A 25,178-nucleotide genomic window follows, 5' to 3' on the forward strand; every position below is an offset into this window, starting at 1 on the left:
TGCGTCTGTTGTAATATGTGTCCAGTTTTGGTAGTATGTGGTTAGCCTCCCCCCCACTGGTGACAAGTGTTGGGGTGTTGTGACGTTGAAGACACTGTTTGGTCTGGCTTGGTTTGGTTGTTTGGAACTTTCCCATTCCTCTTGGGAATTGCCCTCTATAGGAACCACGAAACCCTCCCCTTTGGTATTGTGCCTGATAGGTAGGTCTGGTTTGAGAGGTGGAAGGCTCAGATGTTTGTTGCCGAAAACCTCCTCTGAATTGTGGTTTCCTAAAGGTGCCTCTGACTTGTGGGGAATAGAGCGCGCCCATGGCTTTGGCCGTGTCTGTGTCTTTTTTCAATTTCTCAATGACTGTCGACTTCCGGCCCAAACAACTGTTGATGATTAAACAGCATATTCAACACCGCTTGTTGAATCTCTTGCTTGAATCCAGAACTTTTCAGCCATGCATGCCTGCGAATGGTTACAGCCGTGTTGACAGTTCGTGCTGCCGTGCCAGCCGAGTCGAGTGCGGACCTTATCTGGTTGTTAGATATGGCCTGTCCTTCTTCCACTACTTGCTGGGCACGTTTTTGGTGTTCCTTGGGCAAGTGCTGTATGATGTCTTGCATCTCGTCCCAGTGTGCCCTGTCGTAGCGTGCAAGTAGGGCTTGCGAATTTGCAATCCGCCATTGATTGGCTGCTTGTGCTGCCACTCGCTTGCCCGCTGCGTCAAATTTTCAGCTTTCTTTGTCAGGCGGAGGAGCGTCTCCTGACGATTGAGAGTTTGCTCTTTTTCTTGCCGCCCATACAACCACTGAGTCCGGTGTGAGTTGTTGTGTTATGAACACAAGATCTGTTGGGGGAGGTTTGTACTTTTTCTCAACTCTAGGCGTGATAGCCCTTCCCTTTACAGGCTCCTGGAAGACCTGGTTCGCGTGCTTGAGCATGCCCGGGAGCATTGGCAGACTGATAGGAAGCGTGGGTGGATGCCAGAGTGTTAAACAGGAAATCATCCTCCACCGGCTCAGTGTGCATTGCTACGTTGTGGAACGTAGCTGCCCTGGATAGCACTTGCATATATGCAGTACTGTCTTCTGGTGGTGACGGCTTTGTTGGATAACAATCTGGACTGTTATCCCATACCGGTGCATCATATAAGTCCCATGCATCAGCATCATCCTGTGTCAACCCAGTATGTGTGGGTGACTGCGTTATAGGTGTTCCCACTGGTGACAGTTGTGGTGAGTGCGGTGGGGATGGTTGTGGTGAGAACATTGGTGGTGGAGATTTGTCTCTAACCACTTTTGCCTTAGGTTGATATTCTGTCTCTTGAAATGCAAGTTTCCTTTTTGATTTGAGTGGAGGTAAAGTTTGTATTTTTCCAGTCTCCTTTTGGATATATACCCTCCTTTGTGTATGGTCAGGTTCTTCCATACCTAACTCCTGCTCGAATCGATGCCTTTCCTTGAGCTGGCTGGAAAGTCCTTGCTCTTCTGTATAAGAGCTTCTTTTCGGCTCTGAGGCCGCTTTTTTCGGTACCGAGGTTTCTGTTACAGTCTTTTTCGGTTCCAAGACTTTACGTGGTTTGGTCGATTCGAACTCTCGGTGTCGAAATCGTTCGGTGCCGGATTCTCGACCGGAGTCGGAAGTCTTCGGCAATTCTTTGGCCTTTTTCGGTGCCGATGTTTGGTCACCTTCCTTTCGGTGGGTTGAGCCATGGCCTGCTGGCGGTAGCGTCCCCATGGCCTTATATGTTTCGGTGTGACCCTGAATTTTGGACGGGGCAGGTTTACTCACGGTTCGTTGCACCGTCGAGGGTCGTTCACCTTCGGAATCATCCGAGTCCGTCTTTTGGATGGAGATGCTTTCCTCCTCTCCGACGTCGAGCTGTTCTTTCGGTTTCTACGCCATTTGTAGTCTTCTTGTGCGTCGATCTCTCAAGGTCTATTTTCGATCGGAACGCTCGGCAAGCCTTGCAAGTATCCTCTCTGTGTTCGGGTGATTATATATATATATATATATATATATATATATATATATATATATTTTTTTTTTAACACACACGTTGTGTATTTTCATTATGGAAAACATAAGGGTCGGAGAAAAGCTAAAGCTGTCTTTACGCCAACCATAAATGTGGAACTCGTTTTCTTGCAAAACAGCAAAAGACAAACACAAATGACTTAGAAGAATTAAGCAGGAGAGTGCGAGAACATTCTAGTCTATAAAAAGTGTATACAGCCAAACACTAATACAAAAAGATGACAGAGAAGACAGTCCAACCACTTGATTGTGGGTCGGAGACACTTAATGGATGTGTGAAATAGTTATGTTAGACTATGCAAATGGTGAATTGAATTGGGTGTAACAAATCTTATTTGAGTTTTATAAATTTGTTATTTGCTTATACTGCATAGTCTGGGTAACACTTGCTTACAGGCATTTAGGGACAGATTTAGAATTTGATGGATGGGTTATTCAGTGCATTATATCTATGCTACTTTTAATACACAGAGGGAACATCAGCAAGTCACTTCAGTGGGGCGATTTTGTATAGCTATCCTATAGTCTTTCATGGAGAAAATCAATGTGAATCAGGATATGGGCTTTAAATGTCAGCCTTATAACTTTAAGCAGAAACACGGACACAATGGGAAATTTATAACTGAAGTTTTATTTTACAGGGCACAAAGATTATGCTGTCAATCACTTACATTATACATCATTCACAAATATGAAGCTTTAACCCACACAACCTCTGCCATGCAACTAGTAATTATTATATACAGTTATTTATTCCTACAAAACACACAACCAAGTACTCCTTTTCAGATTCATTCAAAAGTTCGTAATCAGAGCTTCTGTGTTCCAAAGTCCAAAGATTTCCTTTCCATTGTGTCACCGGTGTTCTCCAGTTTCGAAAGCATCAAATCTCACTATGCTCAAAACATTTTAAGGTGACAAACCTTTACTATGATAAATAACCATCCTTATATTAAAGCATACAAATGTTAGAAATGTGCATATTTTGCATTGTTCAGCTCTAATTTACTATCAAGATGCACAGGGATATGAGACATTATTGTACCCTTTGAGAATTTTATTAAAGGGAAAAATTCAAATAAACTATTTGTGGCACTGCTTCTTCATGGATTTAAGTTAACTAGGACAAATAATCTTTATAAAAACGTTTGTGGACAGGGCAGGATGCATCAGTATTTTATTTGGAAGAATTTCAAGATATAGAGCCGACACCTATACATTACTCTTCTTGGACTTCTCAAAGACTGAAGAACATAGAGAGCAGGGCAGCAGCTCATTCAAAGTCTGAGTTCTCCGTGGTTTTGCTGTAGGGGAAACAGTCTTTTGGTAAGCACACTAATATACACGAGACTTGTAGAAACAAATTAAACACTCAACAGTGCATACTATGAAAAGGAGATGTGAGAAACATCAGCTATCCATTTCTGTAGTCGTGCCTTCTAAACGACTGAAAGGGAAATGACCTTGGAAGAGGACGAAATGTGCCCTGGATCCTTCTGACAAACTGACCAAAGTATTTGAATGAATGCTGCACACACAGCCTTCATGACATGAATTCAGGAAATATGTGTCTGCTCCTGACCTTGTCCTGCTTTGAGACTTATGAAGGCAACCAACAGAGATAAGGATGGGAGTAGTTCCTTGGTCTTCCTTTTCCAAGTATGCCCAGCTAAGCTTTGGAACAATGCTACTTAGAAATCAGACACTGCAACGAGTCCCAATCCCTTGTATCTTTTGGCCTCTTCATCCTCCAAGAATTAAGGTGCTCATCTGTGTCCCCTGTAAAATCTCGATTTTCCTATACAACAGCTAGAAAAAGCACCAATGTTTTGTGCTAAGGTCTTGAAATAGCAGAGTTCATCAATTAGAGCATTATATGATATTTTGCAATTGGGAGATAGGTTGCACTATTCTCAGACTTTTAAGTAAGCACAACTGTGTCATATACGAGACACACCCACACAAATAACACAAGCATTGGCAAAGCCTAAGGGTCTTGGTCACAGATTGTCTGGCTTTGCCAATCTTCGTTTCCTTTACCACAGTTAATTATTAGTTTACCGCTCAAAGAAATTATCTGGCCGGCCATGTTGGACAGTAAAACTAATGAAAAAGCACAACAAAGTATTCTTTGATGACCACTTATGAATATACATAATGTGAAGATTCAAGGTAAACATCTTGGAATAATTTTTGTTATACTTTATGGCTAAACCCATTCAAGGATGGCCACTCATGCCTGTGATGAGTAGTCAAGAGCGGCAATATTTCAATGGCGTTAGGATACTTTTTCAAGTAAAGGATGGGAAACTCCATTCAAGGGCGGCTTCCCAAAGCAGTGCTTGGACGGGATGAGACATTAAAAGAATCAGCAAGCAGCCTGCTAGCAGTGTTTGAGGAGCTGCTGAGCCCTCACAAAAGTTTAAAAAAATAATTTTAAAAAGTGTGTAAGAGGAAGAGGTAGTCTTTTTTTGTTTTAAAGAAAGCAGACACTGGCCGGCGAGTATTGCCACTAAAGAGGACTATTTAAAATGCTAACACTCACAGTGAAGAGAGCCAATGACTATACTGGGGTTGGCCTAGTGACCTATGCAGTAAACTGTGGTGGGCAAAAGCAAAATATGATTCACAATTTAACAGACCAATGAATCAAAACCATTAAACAAATGCCTGTATATAATAACTATGATTTTTTTTTTTTAAAGAAAAAAAGTAGTATGGGTTACTACTGTGGTTGTCTCACAGGCAGATTTAAAGGTTGAGGTTTGGCAGGGCTGAGAACAACAACCATGAGAAAAATCAACATTTTCATGCGTAACGTGCTGGTGTGTAACACCCATCACGTGAATGGAAAAAACAAATGAACATAAAGGAATAGTTATACAATGAGTATTTTTACAAGAATAAACAGTAGCACTGTAACCTGGCAATCAGAGCGTTTAAAACAAAGTAATACTCATGGATGTCATTGTACATCTAATGAAAATAGAAGCATCACCAGGGACGGAAGATGGGGATATTATAAGATGAATAGGATATTCCCTTTGTAACCTATAACATAAATACATGCAATGACTGCAGTGGTTTTAACATAGGTAACTTCACTGAACATTTCAGGAGATATGATGGGGGGGGAATATCTGGAGCACCAGCCGCTGGAAACCTAACATTCGAGTTGGGTGCATCGCACTGATATAGCTGGACATCTCTACACAGAATTAAGTGTCCGATCACGTGTGCCCTGCAAGATAAAATGTCACAATAGAGAAGCAAACGCCGCCCCTGTCCCTCGATATAAACATATATACAGGCTGCGAGAAAGAAAACTGGGCGGAAGTCTGGATTCCCATCACAGCCTTCGTATTGCACAGGTGAATAAAATGTGCTCATATTACCACAAAAAATGTAGAGTGCTTGGAAGATCAGGCTCTTTCTGGTGGATGAGGTGCATCTACTTGTGTATTTTACATTAAAAAAAAGAGTATCTCACACCTAAAGCTACAGCGGACATAAATGGAATTTGTACAAATTAGTCTATTTACAAAAATGTGCATCTAAGTGAAGCCCCCAATATGCGCCATTTAAATCAAAAGGGCCCCAAAACAATGATACTACGTGGTGGCTGCTCTGACATAATCATGCAGCAAACACTGAAAGCGGCATGTGATAATGTGAACATGGATTCAATTAGAAGCTCCAGTCATTTCTTTCGGTTTCTTAATGATGTAATCCACAGAACAAAAATAAAAATCTTTCTTCTTTTTGGTCTCAAAAGCTAGCAACTTCAAAAAATTCTCGAACTCCGTCTCAAAAACTATTATAATCTGCATGTGCAAAAAAAATGCAAGACAATGAATTCACATAACAAAAAAGTTGCACAATGTAAACAATAAAGTACTGTTGCATTATATATACATATTTGTGTCTGCATATTATACACAAATGGCAATACTACTATATTTTATAGAAAAGATTTACATATATTCCCCACAAATAATTAAATATGTTTCTGCAAACTGAAAAAGAGATGCCATCATGCTTGTCTAATTTAAAAGGGATCTTTATCCATCCTGTGTCATTGCGTAATTTACCAATCTAACAAAATATTTAACAGTCATCTTATTACCCAGAAGACAGATGCAGTTTCTAAGTTCAAATTTCTGTTTAACAGAATATAACCTGATATCAAATTTAAACGAAACCTTTTAACTCAGGAGACAACACTTTTGCTGATATCCCACTAAACAAGTTTCGGACTACATTTGATATTCTTGCTTTAAACACTAAAGAAACGCGTTAGGGTTTTGACTCTTAGGATTCTACATTCTGACAACTCATGGCACCCAAATGGAGAACCAAAACGGGCACACATATACCAGAATCGTATTAAAATCCACACATTAAACATTAAGTACCACATGGCTAACCAGAAATCATTCACTTAACAATACATGTGAATGGATGTGTGCATTTCTACAGGGATGTGGCTATAGATGTGGCAACAGACATAGGCATACAACCCAATGCGCCTTATGGGGGGTTTGTTGTAAACACCACTGAGCAGTTTCTACACAACCCTGTATCTAGCTGTTCTCTTCCCCTCCCCCTACCACAGAACCATCAGGGTGTAGTGGGGAACGTGGAAAACAGATACAAGTGTGCTGTGGAAGGCTCGCTAAGAGGTTGTTGCCTTATTTGATCCTGGTCTTGAGTGCTCTGCCTACACAGAAGAGAAGGTGAAAACACATTTTGCAGGTATTTTTGGGATGTGGTTGCCGTTGTAAAAGTTAACAGTTCAAGCCGTATCTTGGTATCAGAAACTACACTTAGGTTCATGGCTTTACAGTAAAGTTGTTTACGTCAGAAGAAACAGGGCTAGGGGCGATTGACTAACAGATGCATGAAAGTATAGGGCTTCTATTCTGAAGGGGTTTAGCAAGAGAGCCATCCAGTCATAGGTGGTAGTAATGCTTTCACAGATTCGAGATTGAAGACAGGAGGGGAGAGCAAGGAACAAATAGATGAATTGGGTGTCATGAGCATATAGGTGATCGAAGCCAAATGAAGAGCTGATGTGGCCAGGGGAGGTGTTGTGTCAAGTGAAGAGAATGGGACCAAGGACAGAGCCTTGGAGATGCCAACAAGCAAGGGTGTAGGTCCCTTCACCAGCAACGGCATTTATCTTCTTACAGCCTCACGGTTGTCACACAGACAACTCAAAAGTTCAATAGGGAAATCCTACATGGTAGCAAAGGTGAGGGCATTCTACAGACATATTTCTCAATTACTAGTATGGTGGTTATGCCATCGTAATGTCTCATTTACACACATCTGCAAAGGGACAATTATGGATAGGAAGCAGCAGTCATGAATTATGTCTTTTCACAGAACATTGTTAACATTGCAATTAACTTTTTGATTTGGACGAGTAAATCAAATAGTTTGCTCACATCAAATCCAAGATTTATTTTTAATCTTTTCAATAAAAATGTTGGTGGTGTTTTCAGTTTGGAAAAAACAGCAGCACTGGCTCTCTCCTAGAACTTAAAAATGCACTGTAAGTGAGAAACTGATGGAAATATCAAGAAAGCCAACTTGTACCCTGCATTAACGGGGGATTAGAGCTGATGGTATGAAAGCATTGTACATGGTAAAGAACCAAATAGGAGCTACAAGGATTATAGTGGATGATAATCCTTTTCTTAATATTGTGAAACCTAGAATTGATCAAACCATTTGGTTTAGAATAGTGGAAAAAATGAAACTAGTTTAGGAATCGATTAATAACACAAAAGTATTTCTAATTGTCAGAAAATGGTTATGAACATTTCTGTGCATACAAAAAGTGTATCCACATTCATTATCCCCACACGTCGTAGACAAATGTGGCACTGTGTTTTTCAGTTCTGCTCAAGGGCTCTTTCATCAACTGCCCTCTGTTATATAGACTGAACTTTTGGTTGTTTCAGTAAATATCAAAACACAGATGTTACCTGACATCTATAAACAATTTTCATGACAAATCCCTTCACTGATATTCCAACATAATTTGCACTCTGCCTCACACTTCGATACATGCCAACAGACCCGATCAGAAAGGATACACACGATTTTTAAAGCCCAAAAAGGCTTTTTTTTTTAGGTGTGTTATATCTAAAATCAGTGTCTGTTTAATGTAAGTAAGTCAATGGGGAAAATCACCCCCACCCCACACCCCCCCGATTTCTTTTTTTCAAAATCTTCCTTTTACCACGTTCAAACCGCTGAAATGCACGCATGTCTCTACTTCACCTGCGGAATTAAGCTGAAAACATAAAAAACTCTTTTAAACTTAATTTAACAATTTCTCTTTTTTTTAAAACAAATAAAAGATGACATATTTAAGCTGCAGAATATCCTCAAATGACATACGACATAAAAAGTTTGATAAAACAATAAAAATGAACAGGGGGCATGCAGAGAAGCCCCAACTATTCTTTAAACAGTTTTAAAAAAAACTGTATCGGCGTTTCCTCAAGTCTTTAATTGCATCCTGTGAAATAGCAGATGGTCCTTATGTTTGCTACATGTTCCGGAGCCAGCAAAGGGAGAAAGAAATATGACCTTCAATAAAGGATGCTCTCATGAATGAATACTTAAGGACAAATCCTTTCTTGTCTGAGAGAAAGTTATACTCCAGAGATAGCAGCACACGGTGTGCATCCCAGTTACTTCATTGAGGTTCACTGTGAGGTTGTTGCATGGTACTTGACAAAAGCTACAGCAGCCAGCTCCTTGCAGAACTCTTCGAGCACAATCACGCCCTCCAACAAGGTCATGTGGTCGACACTAGAAAAGAGAAAGTGACAAATAAGGTCATCCGGAGTGCATTAAATCTACAACAGACAGTCTTATGCTTCACTCAGCCTAGTAACAGGGACCACTGTTTGGAACCTCTCAGTACACCTAGTGCCCTTGACTGAGATGTGGAGTTGATCTATTTGCAGAAGGGTGTATGGCTTGATTAGCCATCACAAAGTTTTTCACCTTGGAAGAATATTTGCTTCAGTCACTGCTACAAAAAGATCAAAGACAGTATTTGCCAAAGGTAGCCATGTATATAGTCTCTTTTATTTGTGTGCTCTTTTTTGAGTTATTAGCTGTCTGACGAAAGCCAATGTTGTAAGCTACCACACAACATACACATACATACAGAAAGAGGCTTTTGGACAGTCTATTTGAGCTATTGGTTGCTGTGTTCTAGCAGGCTTTAGACACTGGCTTTTTTCGTTTTAGTTCCCACACACACTGCTATTAAATTAATTGGAAAATGTTTATATTTATTTTTCATTTTTAAAGTTGACTTTTCTGCTATGTCTGCGTTCTCAATCCTACACCCTTGATCCTGCTAAACTGTTGTGCCCCAATGCTTCCCCACCAGCCTACAGATTCGTATTCCACTCCCTAGTCCCACTCGGCCACTTGCTTATCTTTGATGCCCTCGCATGATTTTTTTTTTTTATTTGCCATTTTTCTTTGCCCATGTTAGAAAGGTGAAAGTCGAAATGGCGAACAGTATGTCATGATGTATGTAAAAGAGCCATCTTTATCATTCTAGCTGACGTGCACATATACCTGCATTTACGTCACTACACATGCAAGCTTACATATAGTGTCACACTGGTTTTTACAGTACCGCATTGGCCCACAGCCATGTCAGAACAGCCCCAATGCACACAAATATTGGCAAAAACAACAGGCGGACACTTGCCTTTTAATGGCAACCGATTGGCTGTGCTAATGTTTGTTTTATTGATTAGCCTCTTCTGGTATGTAACAATGAATGCTTCCTCAAACTGAAAGAAGGGATGATCAGAGAAACTGCCACAAAATTGTCCCTTTATTCCTTACAGAATCAGGTAATTTACAGGGTCAGCTCCTTTGACCGTCCCATGTCACTCATGAATGATCCTGGTTCCCAGTGTTATTTTACACGAACGTAAACATTATACAATTTAGAAGTACATCACGTGGGGATCGACTAAGTAACTAAAATGCAACTAGGGCTAATGACACCTATATACACATTTCATCATCAACTACAATTTTCGTGACATCATCACGATGGATATAAAGTTAAATATTAAGAAATGAATTAATATTAAATGCAAAACCAAAAGATCTTTTACAGGACGTCACATCAATTCTATCATCAAACTGACTTACTAGAAATGCTTTGTCTAGCATGTATGGCCACATGGTGGTATCAAGGAGAAAATGATTGTTTATTGTTTATCAAAGAAGCTCGTAAATTTCACTAATTCACAAACTTATCACACATACCAGGAAACGCGAAAGTAACATTATTTCTGCAGAAGCGATGTGTTTGTCGCATAACAATACGTTAAGTTTTCCTTGTGACAACACACCATTTTGAAAGCATCGCTGTCATCAGGAATGAGATTCAAAATGCTACTCTGCTTAGCCTGCACACCCCACATTTTAAAAGAACAAAAATGGAAGAGACTGGACTCGGGTGCTTAATGGCAGACTGATGACAGGACAATGGGTGGATATCAGTGGGTAAGATCCATTGTCAAAAGGTACAACTAGGTAGCGCACAAGCCATGTTGGCCCACGAGAGAGATAACATGTGCAACCAGACATTAGTATTAGATAATCAGTCTGATAATGCAAGTATGACTGTCGGCACAAGGAGAGGTTAAAAAGTGCGCAACTGTAAAGGCAATTTTGCACTGGCCAATTTGTGCAATGTGAAAAAAAGTTAAAAATTACAGTAAGGTAAACCACAATATATCTCAAAGCTAAAGTGTCAGTGCAATCTGGCCCACTTGTCCTCTCCTGTATTTAAATTGCATTAAAAGCGAACTTTGGTGCCAGGCCTTTCGCAGGTGTTGCTATATAGATTGGCTGGACAACTGTTATGATGTCTGCTGCTCTAAAGGCATATGTATATATCGTTCAGAACCAGATGTCATCTTTCTTATTGAACCCACACACAAGTCACCCCTTCGAACCCACCAGATAAGAGTTTTTTTTTAAAAAAAGACGAATTTTCAACTGTGTGTGCCATGAAAAATCATGAAAAATCCAGGGAAGTCCCTTCAAAACAACAAAATTATGGATTAAAAATACGTACACTTTCAAAAAGCAGCAGAGACATTGGCTGTTAGTATGGCACCACTGTTAAACATGTTAGTTGTGATGTTGTAGCAGGCCTTTCCTGCTGTGACAGAATGAAAAGGTAATGCAACAAGTCGTTTAATAACTAACAAATTACAAGATGAGGCAATGCGAAAATGTGCTGCGTGTCTACCAAATGGACCATTGTCTCAAAGGACATTATACTGACTGAATACACATGGATTTTTCTATGACTTTTCATAAGCCACCCTTACTCATAATTCTATGACCGGGCCAGAGGAGGGGATTATGCTGTACTTTCTTCACTTTTTATTAACAGCAGCCATTTTAACCAACAACCAAAGACTTCATTTCCCATGAACCTGGGGAAAAAGTCAAGAACAAATGTCCAGTCAGCACTTAGGGACCCCTTGATAGTCCTTTGTCTCTGTTGATGCCTTCTCTTTATTTGCTGCTCCAGCAGCCCAGATACGTGCTTTCCGGACACTTTTTTGTTCAATATTATGTATTCTTTGGATGGCTAATATTGCTAGTGTATTATATATTGTGCCAATGTTAATTGCTTTCATAGCGCAGCCGCAGGAACTTGTCGCTCCTCTGTGGCCTCTTCTCATCCCTTCATTGCTCTTCGGGGCTCGGGACTCCAGCCACTAGAGGGCGTTGCAAGATCAGAAGTACTCGTGCAGCGCATCTTGACTCCTGACCGACCCGCAACTCCCTTGGGATACTCTCTGGAGTTAATCAATCAAAAAAATGTATAGAGCGCGCTACTCACCTGTGAGGGTCTCAAGGTGCTTTGGGGGGGGGGGGGGGGGTCACTGTTCGAACAGCCATGTCTTGAGTTTCTTTCTGAAAAGCAGGTGGTCTTGCGGAGGTCGGTGGGGAGGGAGTTCCAGGCCTTGGGGGCGAGGTAGGAGAAGGATCTGTCTCCTATGGTGGTGCATTTGATGCAGGGGACTGTGGCGAGAGCGAGGTCGGCAGATTGGAGGTGTCGGTTGTGAGTGTGGAAGTTCACTCTCATTGAGATAGGTTGGGCTGGCGTTGTGGAGGGACTTGGGCGCGTGGAAGAGGATTTTGAAGGTGATCCTCTTGTCGATGGGGAGCCAGTGAAGGGATTTGAGGTGTGATGAGATGTGCTCATGGCGAGGGAGGTCCAGGATGAGGCGGGCGGTTTTGTTCAGGATTCTCTGGAGTTTGCGTTTGAGTGTGATGCCGGCGTAGAGGGCGTTTCTGTAGTCTAGCCTGCTGCTGATGAGTGCGTGGGTGACAGTCTTTCTGGTCTCTATGGGAATCCATTTGAAGGGTTTTTTTCAGCGTGCAAAGTGTGTTGAAACACGAGGAGGTGACGGCGTTGATTTGTTGGGTCATTGAGAGGGAGGGGTCCAGGATGATGCCGAGGTTGCATGCGTGGTTTGCAGGGGTGGGTGCGGGGCCTAGGGCTGTGGGCCACCAGGAGTCGTCCCATGTGGTTTTGTTGGGGCCGAAGATGATGATCTCGGTTTTGTTGGAGTTAAGCTTGAGGTGGTTAGTAGTCATCCAGTTGGCGGTGTCGAGGAGGGCAGTGTGTAGGTTGGTTTTGGCAGTGGTGGGGTTGCGGGTGAGGGAGAGGATGAGTTGGGTGTCATCTGCGTAGAAGAGGATAGTGATTCTGTGTGTTTGGAGGATGTTGGTAAGGGGATCATGTAGATGCGAAGAGTGTGGGGCTGAGGGAGGACCCTTGGGGGACTCCGCAGATGATCTTGGAAGTGGTGGAGTGGAAAGGTGGGAGGCAGACTCTCTGGGTCCGGTCGGTGAGGAAGGAGGTGAGCCAGTCTAAGGCTTTGTGGCGAATTCCTATGTTGTGGAGGCGTGTGCGGAGTGTGTGGTGGCAGACGGTGTCAAAGGCTGCGGAGAGGTCTAGGAGTTGGAGTGCGACGGTCTCGCCTTTGTCGACTTTGGTCCTGATGTCGTCAGTGCATGCGATGAGGGCGGTTTCCGTGCTGTGATTCTTGCGGAACCCAGACTGTGAAGGGTCAAGAGTGTTGTTTGCTCCGAGGAAGTGGGATAGGCGGGTGTTGACTAGTTTCTCTGCAACCTTGGTGGGGAAAGGGAGGAGGGAGATGGGGCGATAGTTGGAGAAGATCTCCGGGTCAGCTTTGTTTTTTTTGTTTTAGGAGAGCTGTGATTTCCGCGTGCTTCCAGGGGTCTGGGTAGGTGGCAGAGTCGAAAGAGGAATTGATTATGTCGCGGAGTATGGGGGCGATGGTTGGGCTGGCTTTGTTGTATATGCGATGTGGACAGGTGTCGGAGGGGGATCCGGAGTGGATGGAGTTCATGTTTTTTTCGGTTTCTTCGTGTGTGGTGGGGGTCCAGGTGGTGAGTGTGGTGGGGGGGGGGGTCATGAGTGGGGGTTGGGTTGGGTGAGGGAGGGGTGTGTGCGGTGGGTGTGTGTGGTATGAAGCTGTTGTGGATGTCCAGGATTTTGTGGTGGAAGTGGTTGGAGGGGGGGTCACATAGGGGCTCTGTGTGTGAGGGGTGTATGTGCTGGCTTTGGGTTCGGCAAGTTCGTTAATGATAGTGAAGAGTTCTTTGCTGTTTTGAGAGTTGTTGTCAAGGCGTGTCTTGTAGTGATCTCTTTTGGCGGTGCGTATGCGTTGGTGATGGGTGCGAATGGTGGTTTTGAGGGTGGAGAAGTTGGTTGTGGAGGGTTCTAGTTGCCATATTTTCTCCGCTTGGCAGCATTTGCGCTTTGAGTCTTGGAATTCGGGGATGAACCATGGGGCGTTCTTGATGTTGCGGGTGGCGATGTGTTTTCTGAGGGGGGCTAGTGTGTCTGCGTAGGTGGTGATCCATTTGGAGAGGTTGTGTGCTCCTGTGTTGGGGTCGTTGGTGTGGGGGGGGGGGGGGGGTTGTGAGCCAGTTGGGAGTTTAGTCGTTCTGTGGTGATCTTGTCCCACATGCGGTAGGGTGAAGTTGGTCATCGCTCCTACACAATTTCTAGTGTTTCTGAGTTTTGTGGTAGACTCTGTTTGATTCACCCTCAACTTGCCTTAGAGAAAAATGAACAAGATCAGACACTAACTACGCTGAATGATTTCCAAACCCCACACCTCTCTATTACAGATTGCAAGAGTGGTGGGACTGTCATCCCTAATCCAGACCATTTTCCCTTGGCCCCTTCATTACTGGCCTTGCAAAGGCTCAAAGCTCCTCACCTCCTGCGAGGACTCATGTACTCTCAAATAGTATAATTACCAGAGGAAGCTCGGGAAGAGATACAGTGGTGACTAGCCCAAATGGAAGCATGGAATGGTAAAGCGATATTTGTCTCCCTTCCAGACGTATTTATAGAATCTGACGCCAGTGGCAAGGGTTAGGGTGCGTGATGTGGGCAATTCTCCACAGGCAGAAAATGGTAATCTCAAGAAAGATCCCTACACATCAACTACCTAGAACTGTTGGCGGGCTTATTCGCGGTTCAGTGTTGGACTAAGGACAAAACGAAATGCTGCATTCTCCTTAAGATGGACTACGTGGCGGCTGTACATTACATAAATACTTGAGTGGTACGCACTCTAAAGGCCTTTTGGATCTGGCTCGGGACATCTGTGAGAACTGCACTCCCTCTGTGTGCGAGAAGGAAGCCTTTGGCCTCTGTATCCATCTGCCTTCCAAGCCCTTCATGCCTGGTGGGGCCCATTCTGCGTGGACCTCTTTGCATCTTCCCTGGTCCACCACCTTCCCAGGTACTTTAGCTGGCGGCCGGGTCTCACGGTGATTGCCATAGATGCTTTTCTCCAGGACTGGCATCTGTAGCAGGGGTACACTTTCCTTCTGTTCTCAATAATGCGCCTCTTGGCCCAAGTATGGAGACAGCAGGGGGAAAAGGGGCTAGTGACTCTGATATGGAGTTCACAAGTCTAGTATCTGGTACTACTCACATTTTCTTTGGATTTTCCAACTCGTCTAACCCTCTTTCTGGACCTTCTCCAGGATCCAGAGTGGGATTGCCACCACCCAATAACAGAGGGGTCTCTGTCTCTTATGGCATGGAGGATTACATGGAGGGAATGCTGGAAAGTCCCAGGACTTTCAAGCCAATGTTAATCTCTCCTTTCCAAGACATGGGCTGAAAGTACCATCATGAGGTATAAATTGGCTTGAGCAAGATGGCTGGACTTGTGTCACCAATGATACTTGGATCCCGTGAGGACAGACTGTTCATATCCTGAATTTTCTTGCCTCCCTGGCCCCTGACGGACTGACCTATAGATCCATTAACACTTTCAGGTTGGCTATAACAGCAGGCCATGTGCCGGTGGGTAATCATCCGGTAGGGGAACACCACTTGGTAAGGAAACTTCTGCAGGGAATTCAACTATCCCTCCCTCCCTCCAGATATTCGGCCCTGTGGGACATCAATAAGGGCCTCAATCTCTTCTTGTCATAGCAATCCAATAAGTATCTTTCGAGGCTGGAGATCTCGGCAAAATTGGCTACCCTCTTATTTGTTGTCATGTTGATGAGTTTCAGATGTCAGACCACTGGATATTACGGGGTGAGTATTCATCCGGGATGGGGTTACTTTCCACATTTCAAGAAGAACAAAATGCAATACACGTGTGGTTTCTTTCTTTTAAAACATTTTGTTAAAGATCTATTTATTAGAAACAAAGCAAGCGATAAGCAGACAAATAGGTCCCATGGTATCATAGCTTGACATGGCTTAAAAGTTACAGAGTGCACAATATTGAGACCTTCTCACTCCTCCACCCTTCAGTCATTCCACTTTTCAGAGTGCAACAACAGGATTAAGAAAGTTAGATGGAAAAATCCCCAGTCCTGTTCCTGCATAGAAAATGATGAGACCCTCTCTGTGGTCATTCCACTTCCCCCAAATCTTAGTACATTTCTGCCGACATCCACAGCTTTCATGTCACGTTCTCGGTCAACATGCACCAATCCATGCTCCTCTTTCAGTTCTGCACTTGTGGTGCCTGTGACACCCCCTGTAACCAAGCAATATTACATTTGCCTACTGCCAGACCAAAGGTCATCCAAGTTTGCCCCATACGGTTCATGTCAGTAGCGTCCAAAACATTAAGTAGACACCATTTAGCTAGCGTTGCCATACTGCTCTCACACAGATCATTCATGCATGCAACCTCTGATTGCCAAAAGTGTTGTATCACAGAGCAACTCTAGATAGTGTGAAAGAAGGTACCTTGGATGCCACACTGTCGACGGCAACTTGAGTCAGTTGCCTTCCTTATTCATACCATAGTGGTACATGCAAAATAAGACCGGTGGAGAATCTTCAGTTGCACAAGGTGGAACCTCAAGGCTATCTCCCTCGGGAAGCTAAGACTTCAAGCCGTTTGTCATCCTCCAGACCCCCAGGTTCCAGTCCCACCGCTCCCGCAAACACTTGAGCATCTCCGGCAAGTTATTTATCAGTTTTTATATGTGAGGGAATTGCTTTGCAGGGCATAGTGTCGTGTAACAACTGATCCTCTAGTGCTGAGGACTCAGGAATGTCGTTTACCTTGGGTAGTACAGTCTGAAGTGCATGCCTAACTTGTAAGTAGTGAAAAGTTTCGGTTGGGGCGAATAGCTATTCTTGCTGTACGTCCGCAAATGAGATAATGTCTCTGTGTTCCCACAGATACCCCAGTCAGGATAGTCCTATTTGGATCCCACTATGCAAATCCAGGTTGCGTTCCTAGAGTGCCAAGAGTCACATAGTCCCACAAAGTAGTGGCATGATTGTGCACTTGGCTGGAGTGGCAAGGTCAAAGTGCTGTGTGCCAATTGTGGATCGCTAGGGCCACTGGGTCGTTGGGGTAGACCCGTCATAGGTTCATGTATAGGGCTCTGAGGTATCCCAGTGGTTGCATATGTTATTTATCTGCTGGAAACGCGGGGTCATCAGTCCTTTTGTGTGCCCATTGATTTATGGTGGTGAGTTGTGCTGCCTAATAGTAGTTTTGTATGTCGGAGTCAGCAATCCTGCCATCATACCATGCTCTCCTCAGTATGTTAAGAGCTGTGGACGCTGGACCACCATCCCAGAGGAGCATCCTAACCTTGCTCTGTATCGCAAATGTATATTCAAATTAAGTCACAGGGACTGGATAAGGTGCGTTGTGCAAGGCGTAGAGAAAACGAGGCAGCAACCCCATCTTTAAAAGAACTACTATGCCCAGCAGAGTCAGTGGCAAGGACTGCCAGTGCTGGACATCCTGCTTTAAAGACAGTAGATTTTCTGTTATAGAACAGATTCGGGTCAGTGGTGACGTGAAATCAGAGGTATCTGAACCTGTTGCTTGCGAAGCTAATCTCGCAACTCCGAGGCAATCTTAGCGTCTGTCCTGTCAGGATATAAATTAGGTATTTAGTCAAATTAATAGTGTAACCTGAATAGTGATCATGTGTGGTTTCTTATCCTTCTTTTCCAGATTCCCCAAAGTTCTGTGCAGTACATTGTATTAAAAGCTATGAAATTATGAGGGCAGATATCCATCCCATGGTGAATGGAACTTCTGACACCCCTCAAAAAACTGCATAAAGTGGTATCCTCTCATATCCTCACTAGGTGGGTCAGATGGGCTATGCAAGAAGCTGGCATTGATATTAAGGTGTTTGGTGCTCACTCTGTCAGAAGAGCCATGGCCTCAAAGAGGCTCGAATGGAAGATAGCCTCAATGCGGCAGACTGATCCTCAGATTCTTCCTTTAAGAGGCTCTACTTTAAACCAGTCCCCAGCATTGCATTACTGGTCGTGGACAAGCTTTAAACTAACATAATTCTTGCCTGAGGTCCTGACATAGAATGAAAAATGTCCTAGCTATCGTAACAGAATTTTTAAATTCTATTTAGGACACGTAGGTGAGGATCAGACCACCCAACGGTTCACAAGTATACACCCACCCCACGGAAAGGAAGGTTGTTTCATAGAGGTGGGTACACTAATACATTTCATATGTCAAACTGTACATGATTGTTGAAACATGTGTTGTCTGTGGTTTTACTTTTGGTTTTATGTGGTGCCTGGTGAAAAATTATGCATAAATGCCATATACAGACAGGCATAGGGTTCACTGGCATGTTGTTTAATTTTCCTCAGGATCGGAAGGATCTGAATGGAAGATTACGTTATCTGGTTTTTGTCGCAGGAAGAAAGAGGAGGCATCAACAGGGACAGGATTATCAAGGGGTCCCTAAGTGCTAATTGGAAGGTTGTTCTTTACTTTTTCCCTAAATTCATGGGAAATGAAGTCTTCGGTCGTTAGTTAAAATGGCGCCTGTGAATAAAAAGTGAAGAAAGTATAGCATAATCCTCGGCTCCGTGTCCTTTACAGATTTTTAACTTTCTGTTATGATAGCTAGGAAGTTTCTCACTCCTAACCAAACAAAGCAGTAGTCTTTCCACTCCATTTGAATTGATATAACTTTAAGACCCAAGTCAGAGGGTTAAATGGGAAAAAAAGATTGTCCATGATAAATGCCTGATCTGCCAAAACCAGTGTAAGGAATCTGTATTAAGTGCAAACTTGCTTCTTGCAATAAACACTATCACTGCAGACTTATCTCGCCCACAATTGCCCTCTGGAAACTCCCTCCCTTTCCTTACTTTACTAACACATACATCCTGCCAGTGGCAAATTGCAGAATCTGGCACTGACATCCACTTGACAGTGCAAGTTACCCTGGTAAGGCAGCCAAGTGAAACCTAGAGGGGCTTCTTCAGATTGACTAGGGGTTGGTCTGCAAGAGGCACCCCTCTTTTCTTCATCCCTGCAAGGCACCCTGCTGGAAATTCACTGGGGCAAATTCACAGCAGGGATTTCACAGTGAGCAATTCAGCTGCAGAGAATTCACCAAACATCCCATAGAGAGGGTGGAAAGGCACATATCAGCCTATTGGCATGTATCTGGCCGAGATGTAGCAAGAAAGGCAGTAAACGATGAACACTCCAACTAAGATTACCAGAACTCCCTCAAACATCGTTGGCTGATACAGAAGTATCCATCATAATGGAGAATATGCATTAGTATCAGGGAAGAGGAAACGTCCCGTAAGCTGGAAAGTAAAATGACTAGGAGTTTGTGTCTTTTAAACATTAAACATATTTTTCTTCTTCTGAGCACCTTTATCAAGCAGAGAACCGTGAGCATTGGCAAACCATAGCAGTGTTGCGGTTTTAAGCAAATTAGGAGCGCAGCGACTCATTCAGACTACGAGAGCTCTCTCAGAGGGTCTCATCCACGATGTCCTTTTAAGATTCCTTGAACATAAATAAGACTGGAGAAATAATACTCTACTATGAAAATGGTCGATAATCTAATAGGGTTTGTGTTAATCTATCAAATAAATCCATACTGAAGATCTTGTGTTCGAGGTAAACGTGTTTCCTTTCGGCAGTATTTAATCTTTAACACATTCAATTCCACAGAGATATTTAAAGACAGCTTGGCCGACTCAAGCGTTACCGATTACAGAAAGTAGACGATAAGCTAGATGTTGCTATTCTGCTGCTGTGTACTGTTCAGGTTATTTAACAAAACCACCGATGCTGCTTCCCCTCTGTAAAGAGAGTTTCAACTCTACAATTATAAGTTTACACGCCTTTCTTCAGCATCCACTGATGTATGTCACAACCTTTATTTTCTCCCCCATTCTTTAGACATCTGATATAGACCCTGAGACTTCTTTGTTATCCCAAGGAAAATTTTAGAAAGTCTGCAGAAGGCTGTGAGAAATCCACGCGCAAAAGACCATGTTTAACATGGAATATTGCATAACCTAAAGAATTAACTTACGAGAAGAGTTATGAACAGCCAGTCAATCAGTCACACCAGGAGTTCACTCAACTGCCCCGTGTTAAGAAGAAAAACGAATCATGTGTTCTTCCATGAAGAATATTTGAGATTTTAAGTGCATACACTCAAATTGCTTTTTGGTATAGTTTGTTAAAATAACATACAATAGAGTGCGTCTCTTAATTACACGGACTGATGCTGCAGGCTCCAACAACATCACTCGAACCACTAGTACTTTGACCTCAAATAGGATTGCTATGAACACAGTCTTGCCAAAAAAGACGAAATGGCAATATTTCTTAAGATTGCTAATTTAATACACTTTTTTCCCTTTCTGTGCAGCACAGGACTAAACTGTAGTACTTCAGGTGATACGCTGCAAGGTTTATACACCTTTGGCCCTTGTAAAGTATCTTCCAAATATGTGGAAATAACAGATATTCGGGCCCTACAAGTGTCTAGTGACCTCACCAGCCAAAGCACACCTGCCGGACCGAGACCGTTTAAAGGAATATTTTCGATTTACCAGTGTTTCTATGTGATCAAGACAAATCTTCCCATCGCAGTATAAAGAGCCAACTGTTTTAGAACAACCTTTCTGCTAAACTTGAGGTGAACTGCTGACAATTCATTTTCTTTGCTGAGATAAACAGATATACCCAAGAGGAGTCTGTATTTCAAGATGTATTCCTCTACGTAGTCCTTTTCTATTTGTGCAAGCAAAAACTATCTCTGCTTCAACTGTCCATCTTCTTGTTTTTTCTTTTGGATAGTTGTTCTTACTGGCATATTACTACACGATTTAAACCTTCATACAAAAAAAACGAATACTGTGCTCCTTGATACTTAACATGACAGGTGAACTGTTTACCACAATCTTAAATTATTAGTGCTGGTAAGTACTACTTGTTTGGCACGTCAGGTTCTCAGGCCTATGAAATGTGACGCGTTTTCATTAAATCCTTTTATGTTAACATTTCCTCCACAAGCTTTAGATACCATTAAAAAGGAGGTACCTATCACCTCTGCCCAATTGCAATGAGATTGGTGGGAATGGTTCCATATTGACAAAGGTCAACACCTCTAGTAAAGTGATTATGCCTTTGTTAATTAATCTGCATTCTGTCTGCCAAAGGCTCTGATAATCATTTCCAGTGGCTTATATGGGCTTGCATTAGTAACGTTCAGGCTGAAACTGTCATAATTCAGGACAGATGCCCAAACAGAGCTATTAAATCCCTGGTTGACGCTTAAGTCCAACTCATTACTAGAAGGGTCACTTTATGCATGTTAGCCAAGGCATTGTGATTTTACTAAAATTATATATTTATTACACTTATTTGTAGATGCTTTCACCCAGCCCTCTTCCATTGGTTTGTTGTAGTATCACTCACATTTTTCTTCTGCTCACTACAACAGGCGGCATGAGGCCGTGCGTGGGTGCACTTGTGCCCCTTGCTAACTTTACTGTGAGTGACGCATTCTGCTCTTCCACAAGTAGCACATCCACAAACAACATTGTTCTCTTCAGTGCCACGGACTAAAGCATTGGGTGTTTTTCTTTTAAACAACAAATATTTTTGCTTTTAGGCAGTGTTATCTTTTATTATAAATGCAAAGGGCTATAGCTGCCCCAACAAAGTTTTACAAAAACCACAAGGCACAACAAGTATTGATAAAGCCAAGATGCTTGCAGCCAACACCAAACTGATTTGCTTTGCCAGTGCTTGTTATGATGCTGTTCACTTTGAGATTGCAAGTCTGCCATACCGATTTCCTTGTGGTTTTCTTCAAGAAACTATTGATGAACTTCTCAGCTTGTTACTCAGGCCTACATTTAACAGCCAGTAGGCCAGGCCTATGCTTTTTTAAGAAGAGTGCACCTTTCAAACACACTTGGTACCAATTTTAGAACCAACAGAAGTAAACCTAACTGGTAATGGTTTTGTTCATCTGAAATGTGAGCTCATCTTGTATTTTGGATGATAACATATTTGAAAGTAAGCATCAAGAAGGTCCTGAGACAAGAGTGACACACATACCATCATACTGTTTAATGAGTCCATGCCATTCTAGCCTTTTCTGCATCATGAAAGAGAAACCACAGGCTACATGTGACATCTCCGTTCCAGTAGCACAACCTCTGCAACGTGTTTATGTAGCAGGAAGTAAATGCCAGTCTTAAAAAACGTTCTCAGCGGCTTAGACCCTTGTAGTATGTGGATAGATGATCCACCACTCCAATTAAATTAAGGACACTTTTTCATTGATAAACGGACCTATTCACTGGCTGAGGTATCATTCTGTGGCCTCTTACTTGCGAACAGACACTTTTAAAGTTAGTACATCATTGTGATAAGCTATAGATCGTCTGCTGTTACAAAAAGGTCATTGACCCTATCCATTTTTAAGGAGGGACAATCATAATGAATATTCCTTATAACTTTTTAAAAACGTTAATTTAAACCAGGAACTCAATTAGACTTGGTATTAATAGTCCTCTTTTTAAGTCTCGCCTACTAAACAGCACAAGCTGTCTGGTTGTGAAAGACCTATTGTGAACTTACAGTGAGCTTACAGCCTGCACACTGCTAATCACTGGTTGGCTTTATTGCCACTCACATGTGGTTGCTTCTGATTCAGTGCCTTCTCTTCCTCTTTGTTTTGTTCACTTTCATTTTTTGTTATTTACCGAGCCACATAAGATCCATAAGTAAAAAGAAAAAAATAGGACTAGTATCAGTTCGTAGGCACATGCAAGCGTGGTGCAGCATGCATGCCATTATGCATGCAACTACATCACTGCGCCTTTTATTTTGTGTTTTGAATTCATGATTAGAGTAGTCCTAAACCACTTCCTTTGAGTTTTGTTGCAACATCCTGTTTAATAGATACGTCTAGACCCCATCTTTTATCACTGCTGAATGACACAAGACTATGAAATAGTCTTAAGTCGATCCTCAGGAATCCAGTTATTTTTTATTTCACTCTTTTTCACTGTATGTTTAAATCAAGAAAAGGTAGTTAATTATATGTAATAATAATGTCATTTGAATGGTACGTTGTTGAAACTGGGTTGCTGGTTGAGGGAAGTGTTTGAACTTTTCATGCAACAACCACAATCCATGTCGGTGAACCACAAAAGCCACTAAATTAACCTGCCCTCACCCTCTGGTAACTTGGCACAAAGGCAATCAGGCTTAACTTAGAGGCAATATGTAAAGTATTTATGCAGCACTCAAACAGTAATAATGTGAAAATACAACATAACAAAAATCCCACACCAATTCAGAAAACAGAGCAAAATGTAATAAAATATTTGACACCAAAACAACAAAAATCCAATCAGTAGAACCGGAAATATGCAATTTCAAAGATTTATGGTAAGTATAGCACCTAAAAGCAGAAAGCGTCACTCGTGGTTAACGAATCGTGCAAGACTGAGTTAAAATCACAAGTTCAGGATGACAGTGTTGGAGTGCGGGCCGGATATAGAGACAAGGTTAGTCCTGCTGAAAAAGTTACCTTCACAAGTCCAGAGCAAAGAGTTCAGTTCCTGGCGGAACAGGCTACAAAGAGCAGGGAGAGAGTCACAGATGGTTGTCGCGTAGCGCTAAGAGCATGTCGGGGGCGGTCGTCACTGCAGAGCTAAGATCCTATTGGGCATCCCAGATGATCGCTGCTGGAGATTTGCGTTGGTGGTCACACCTGGTTGTCAGTGTTGTAACAAACAGTGCAGATCTGTCGCTGGCAGTTGTTGTAGTGCGATGAGTCAGGTTGACGGAGCTTCAAAATTGGCGGTTGCCACGGGTGGCAAGATCTTGGTGCAAAATACGTAAAGCTTCAGGTTTTTCTTTCTTCAAGGAGGAGCTCAACTAATGCCACACCAAGGATCCAGGACCTGAGGGACACCTCTTGGATATCAGGAACCCATTCCAGCAGAGGCCAGAAGGGCTCAGGCAGTTCAGGTTGCAGGTCCTGGCAGCAGGTCAGATGCAGAGAGGTTTCTAGAGCTTGTTATGTCCTTGTAGCTCAGAATAGGCAGTCAGTCAGCTAATTCTAGGAGTCACTCCAGCCTGGGATGAAGGGTGGAGGTCCAGGCTTCCTTCTCAGCAAAAAGGGCCTCAAGCAGCAGTGAGTCCTCCTTCTGTAGTATCCACAGATCCAGGAGTGTACTGAAGTGCGGGTCTGAGGGTCCCCTTTGTTATACCTGGTGCCCACTTTGAAGTGGGAGAAGCTTCTGGAGTTTTCCCATGCAGAGGTGTCTGGAATTTTCTGCCTTCCTGCCCTGGTTGCAGTCTGTCTGAGGGCACAATAGGATAATGTGAGTTCCTTTGTGTGTGTGCTGAGCCAGCCCCATTTAACTGCAAGTGTGGCAGGTGACAGCTCCTCCCCTTCATCCTGCCAAAGATGACCCATCCTGGCAACAATCAAAAACAAACGTTCTCCTTGGATATCCCCTCAATGAACATGAATTCTTTGCATCAACTCTCAATATAATCCATACCACTCCACACCCCAATAATACTCATCACCTGTCCCACTGGCAAACCATAAGATCGGATAAATGGGTTTTGCCAATCTTCCAAAGGGCCTGCTCTATCCCTTTTCTGGAACCCCCCCTCCCCACACCACGCACTTACAACCAACTGACTGAGAACTGTCTTTCCTTGCTCCACCAGGAATTGTTGGCTCTTTTTGGCCTAGGGAGCCATCATCAGGGTGCGCCGCCTGTGCACATGTTACTATAAGGATAACCTAAAGGAGTTTGGAGGTTGCGGCTGCTGGGGGAGTGGTAGTCTGGCCCGAGCTCTGTCTGGTGGCCCCATGTGAATTGTGCCAAAAGCATCTGCAGCCACAAAAAGAATAGGAAGCCTGCTGGTAGTTTTGGCTGGGCTGGAAAGGACATGGTTGGTAGCCCCCCATAGTCAATGAAGTGCGATAGGTGGACTGGGGTTTGGCAAGGTGCAATGGAAGACTGAAGGACCTGCCAGTAGCTCTGCTGTCCTTAAAGCAATCCACCGCTGAGTCTACCTTCTCACCAAAAATGCAAGAGCCATCAAACGGCATGCACATGAGGAAAGCTCGGACATCCTCTGAAAAGCCAGTGGCTTTTAGGCTTTTCATCTAAGTGCATATAACGATGCAGTCGTTCTACCCGGTGAGTTGGTCGTTTCCAGTCCACACCTGATGGTGAAGTTTACTGC

At 43.0% G+C, this 25,178-nt stretch overlaps 1 protein-coding gene across 1 annotated transcript in view; it reads right to left on the reverse strand.

The window, feature by feature from the left end:
* Nucleotides 1-2,637: 2,637 nt before the first annotated feature.
* Nucleotides 2,638-25,178, reverse strand: part of FHIP2A (FHF complex subunit HOOK interacting protein 2A) — a 256,893-nt gene continuing 234,352 nt past the window's right edge. The window contains exon 17 of the mRNA XM_069239277.1: nt 2,638-8,853. Within this exon, the coding sequence (XP_069095378.1) occupies nt 8,748-8,853 (106 nt within the window). The 3' untranslated portion in view covers nt 2,638-8,747. The remainder of the gene's footprint in view (nt 8,854-25,178) is intronic.

This window comes from Pleurodeles waltl, chromosome 6, assembly GCF_031143425.1.
Source record: "Pleurodeles waltl isolate 20211129_DDA chromosome 6, aPleWal1.hap1.20221129, whole genome shotgun sequence".
Lineage (NCBI taxonomy): Eukaryota > Metazoa > Chordata > Amphibia > Caudata > Salamandridae > Pleurodeles > Pleurodeles waltl.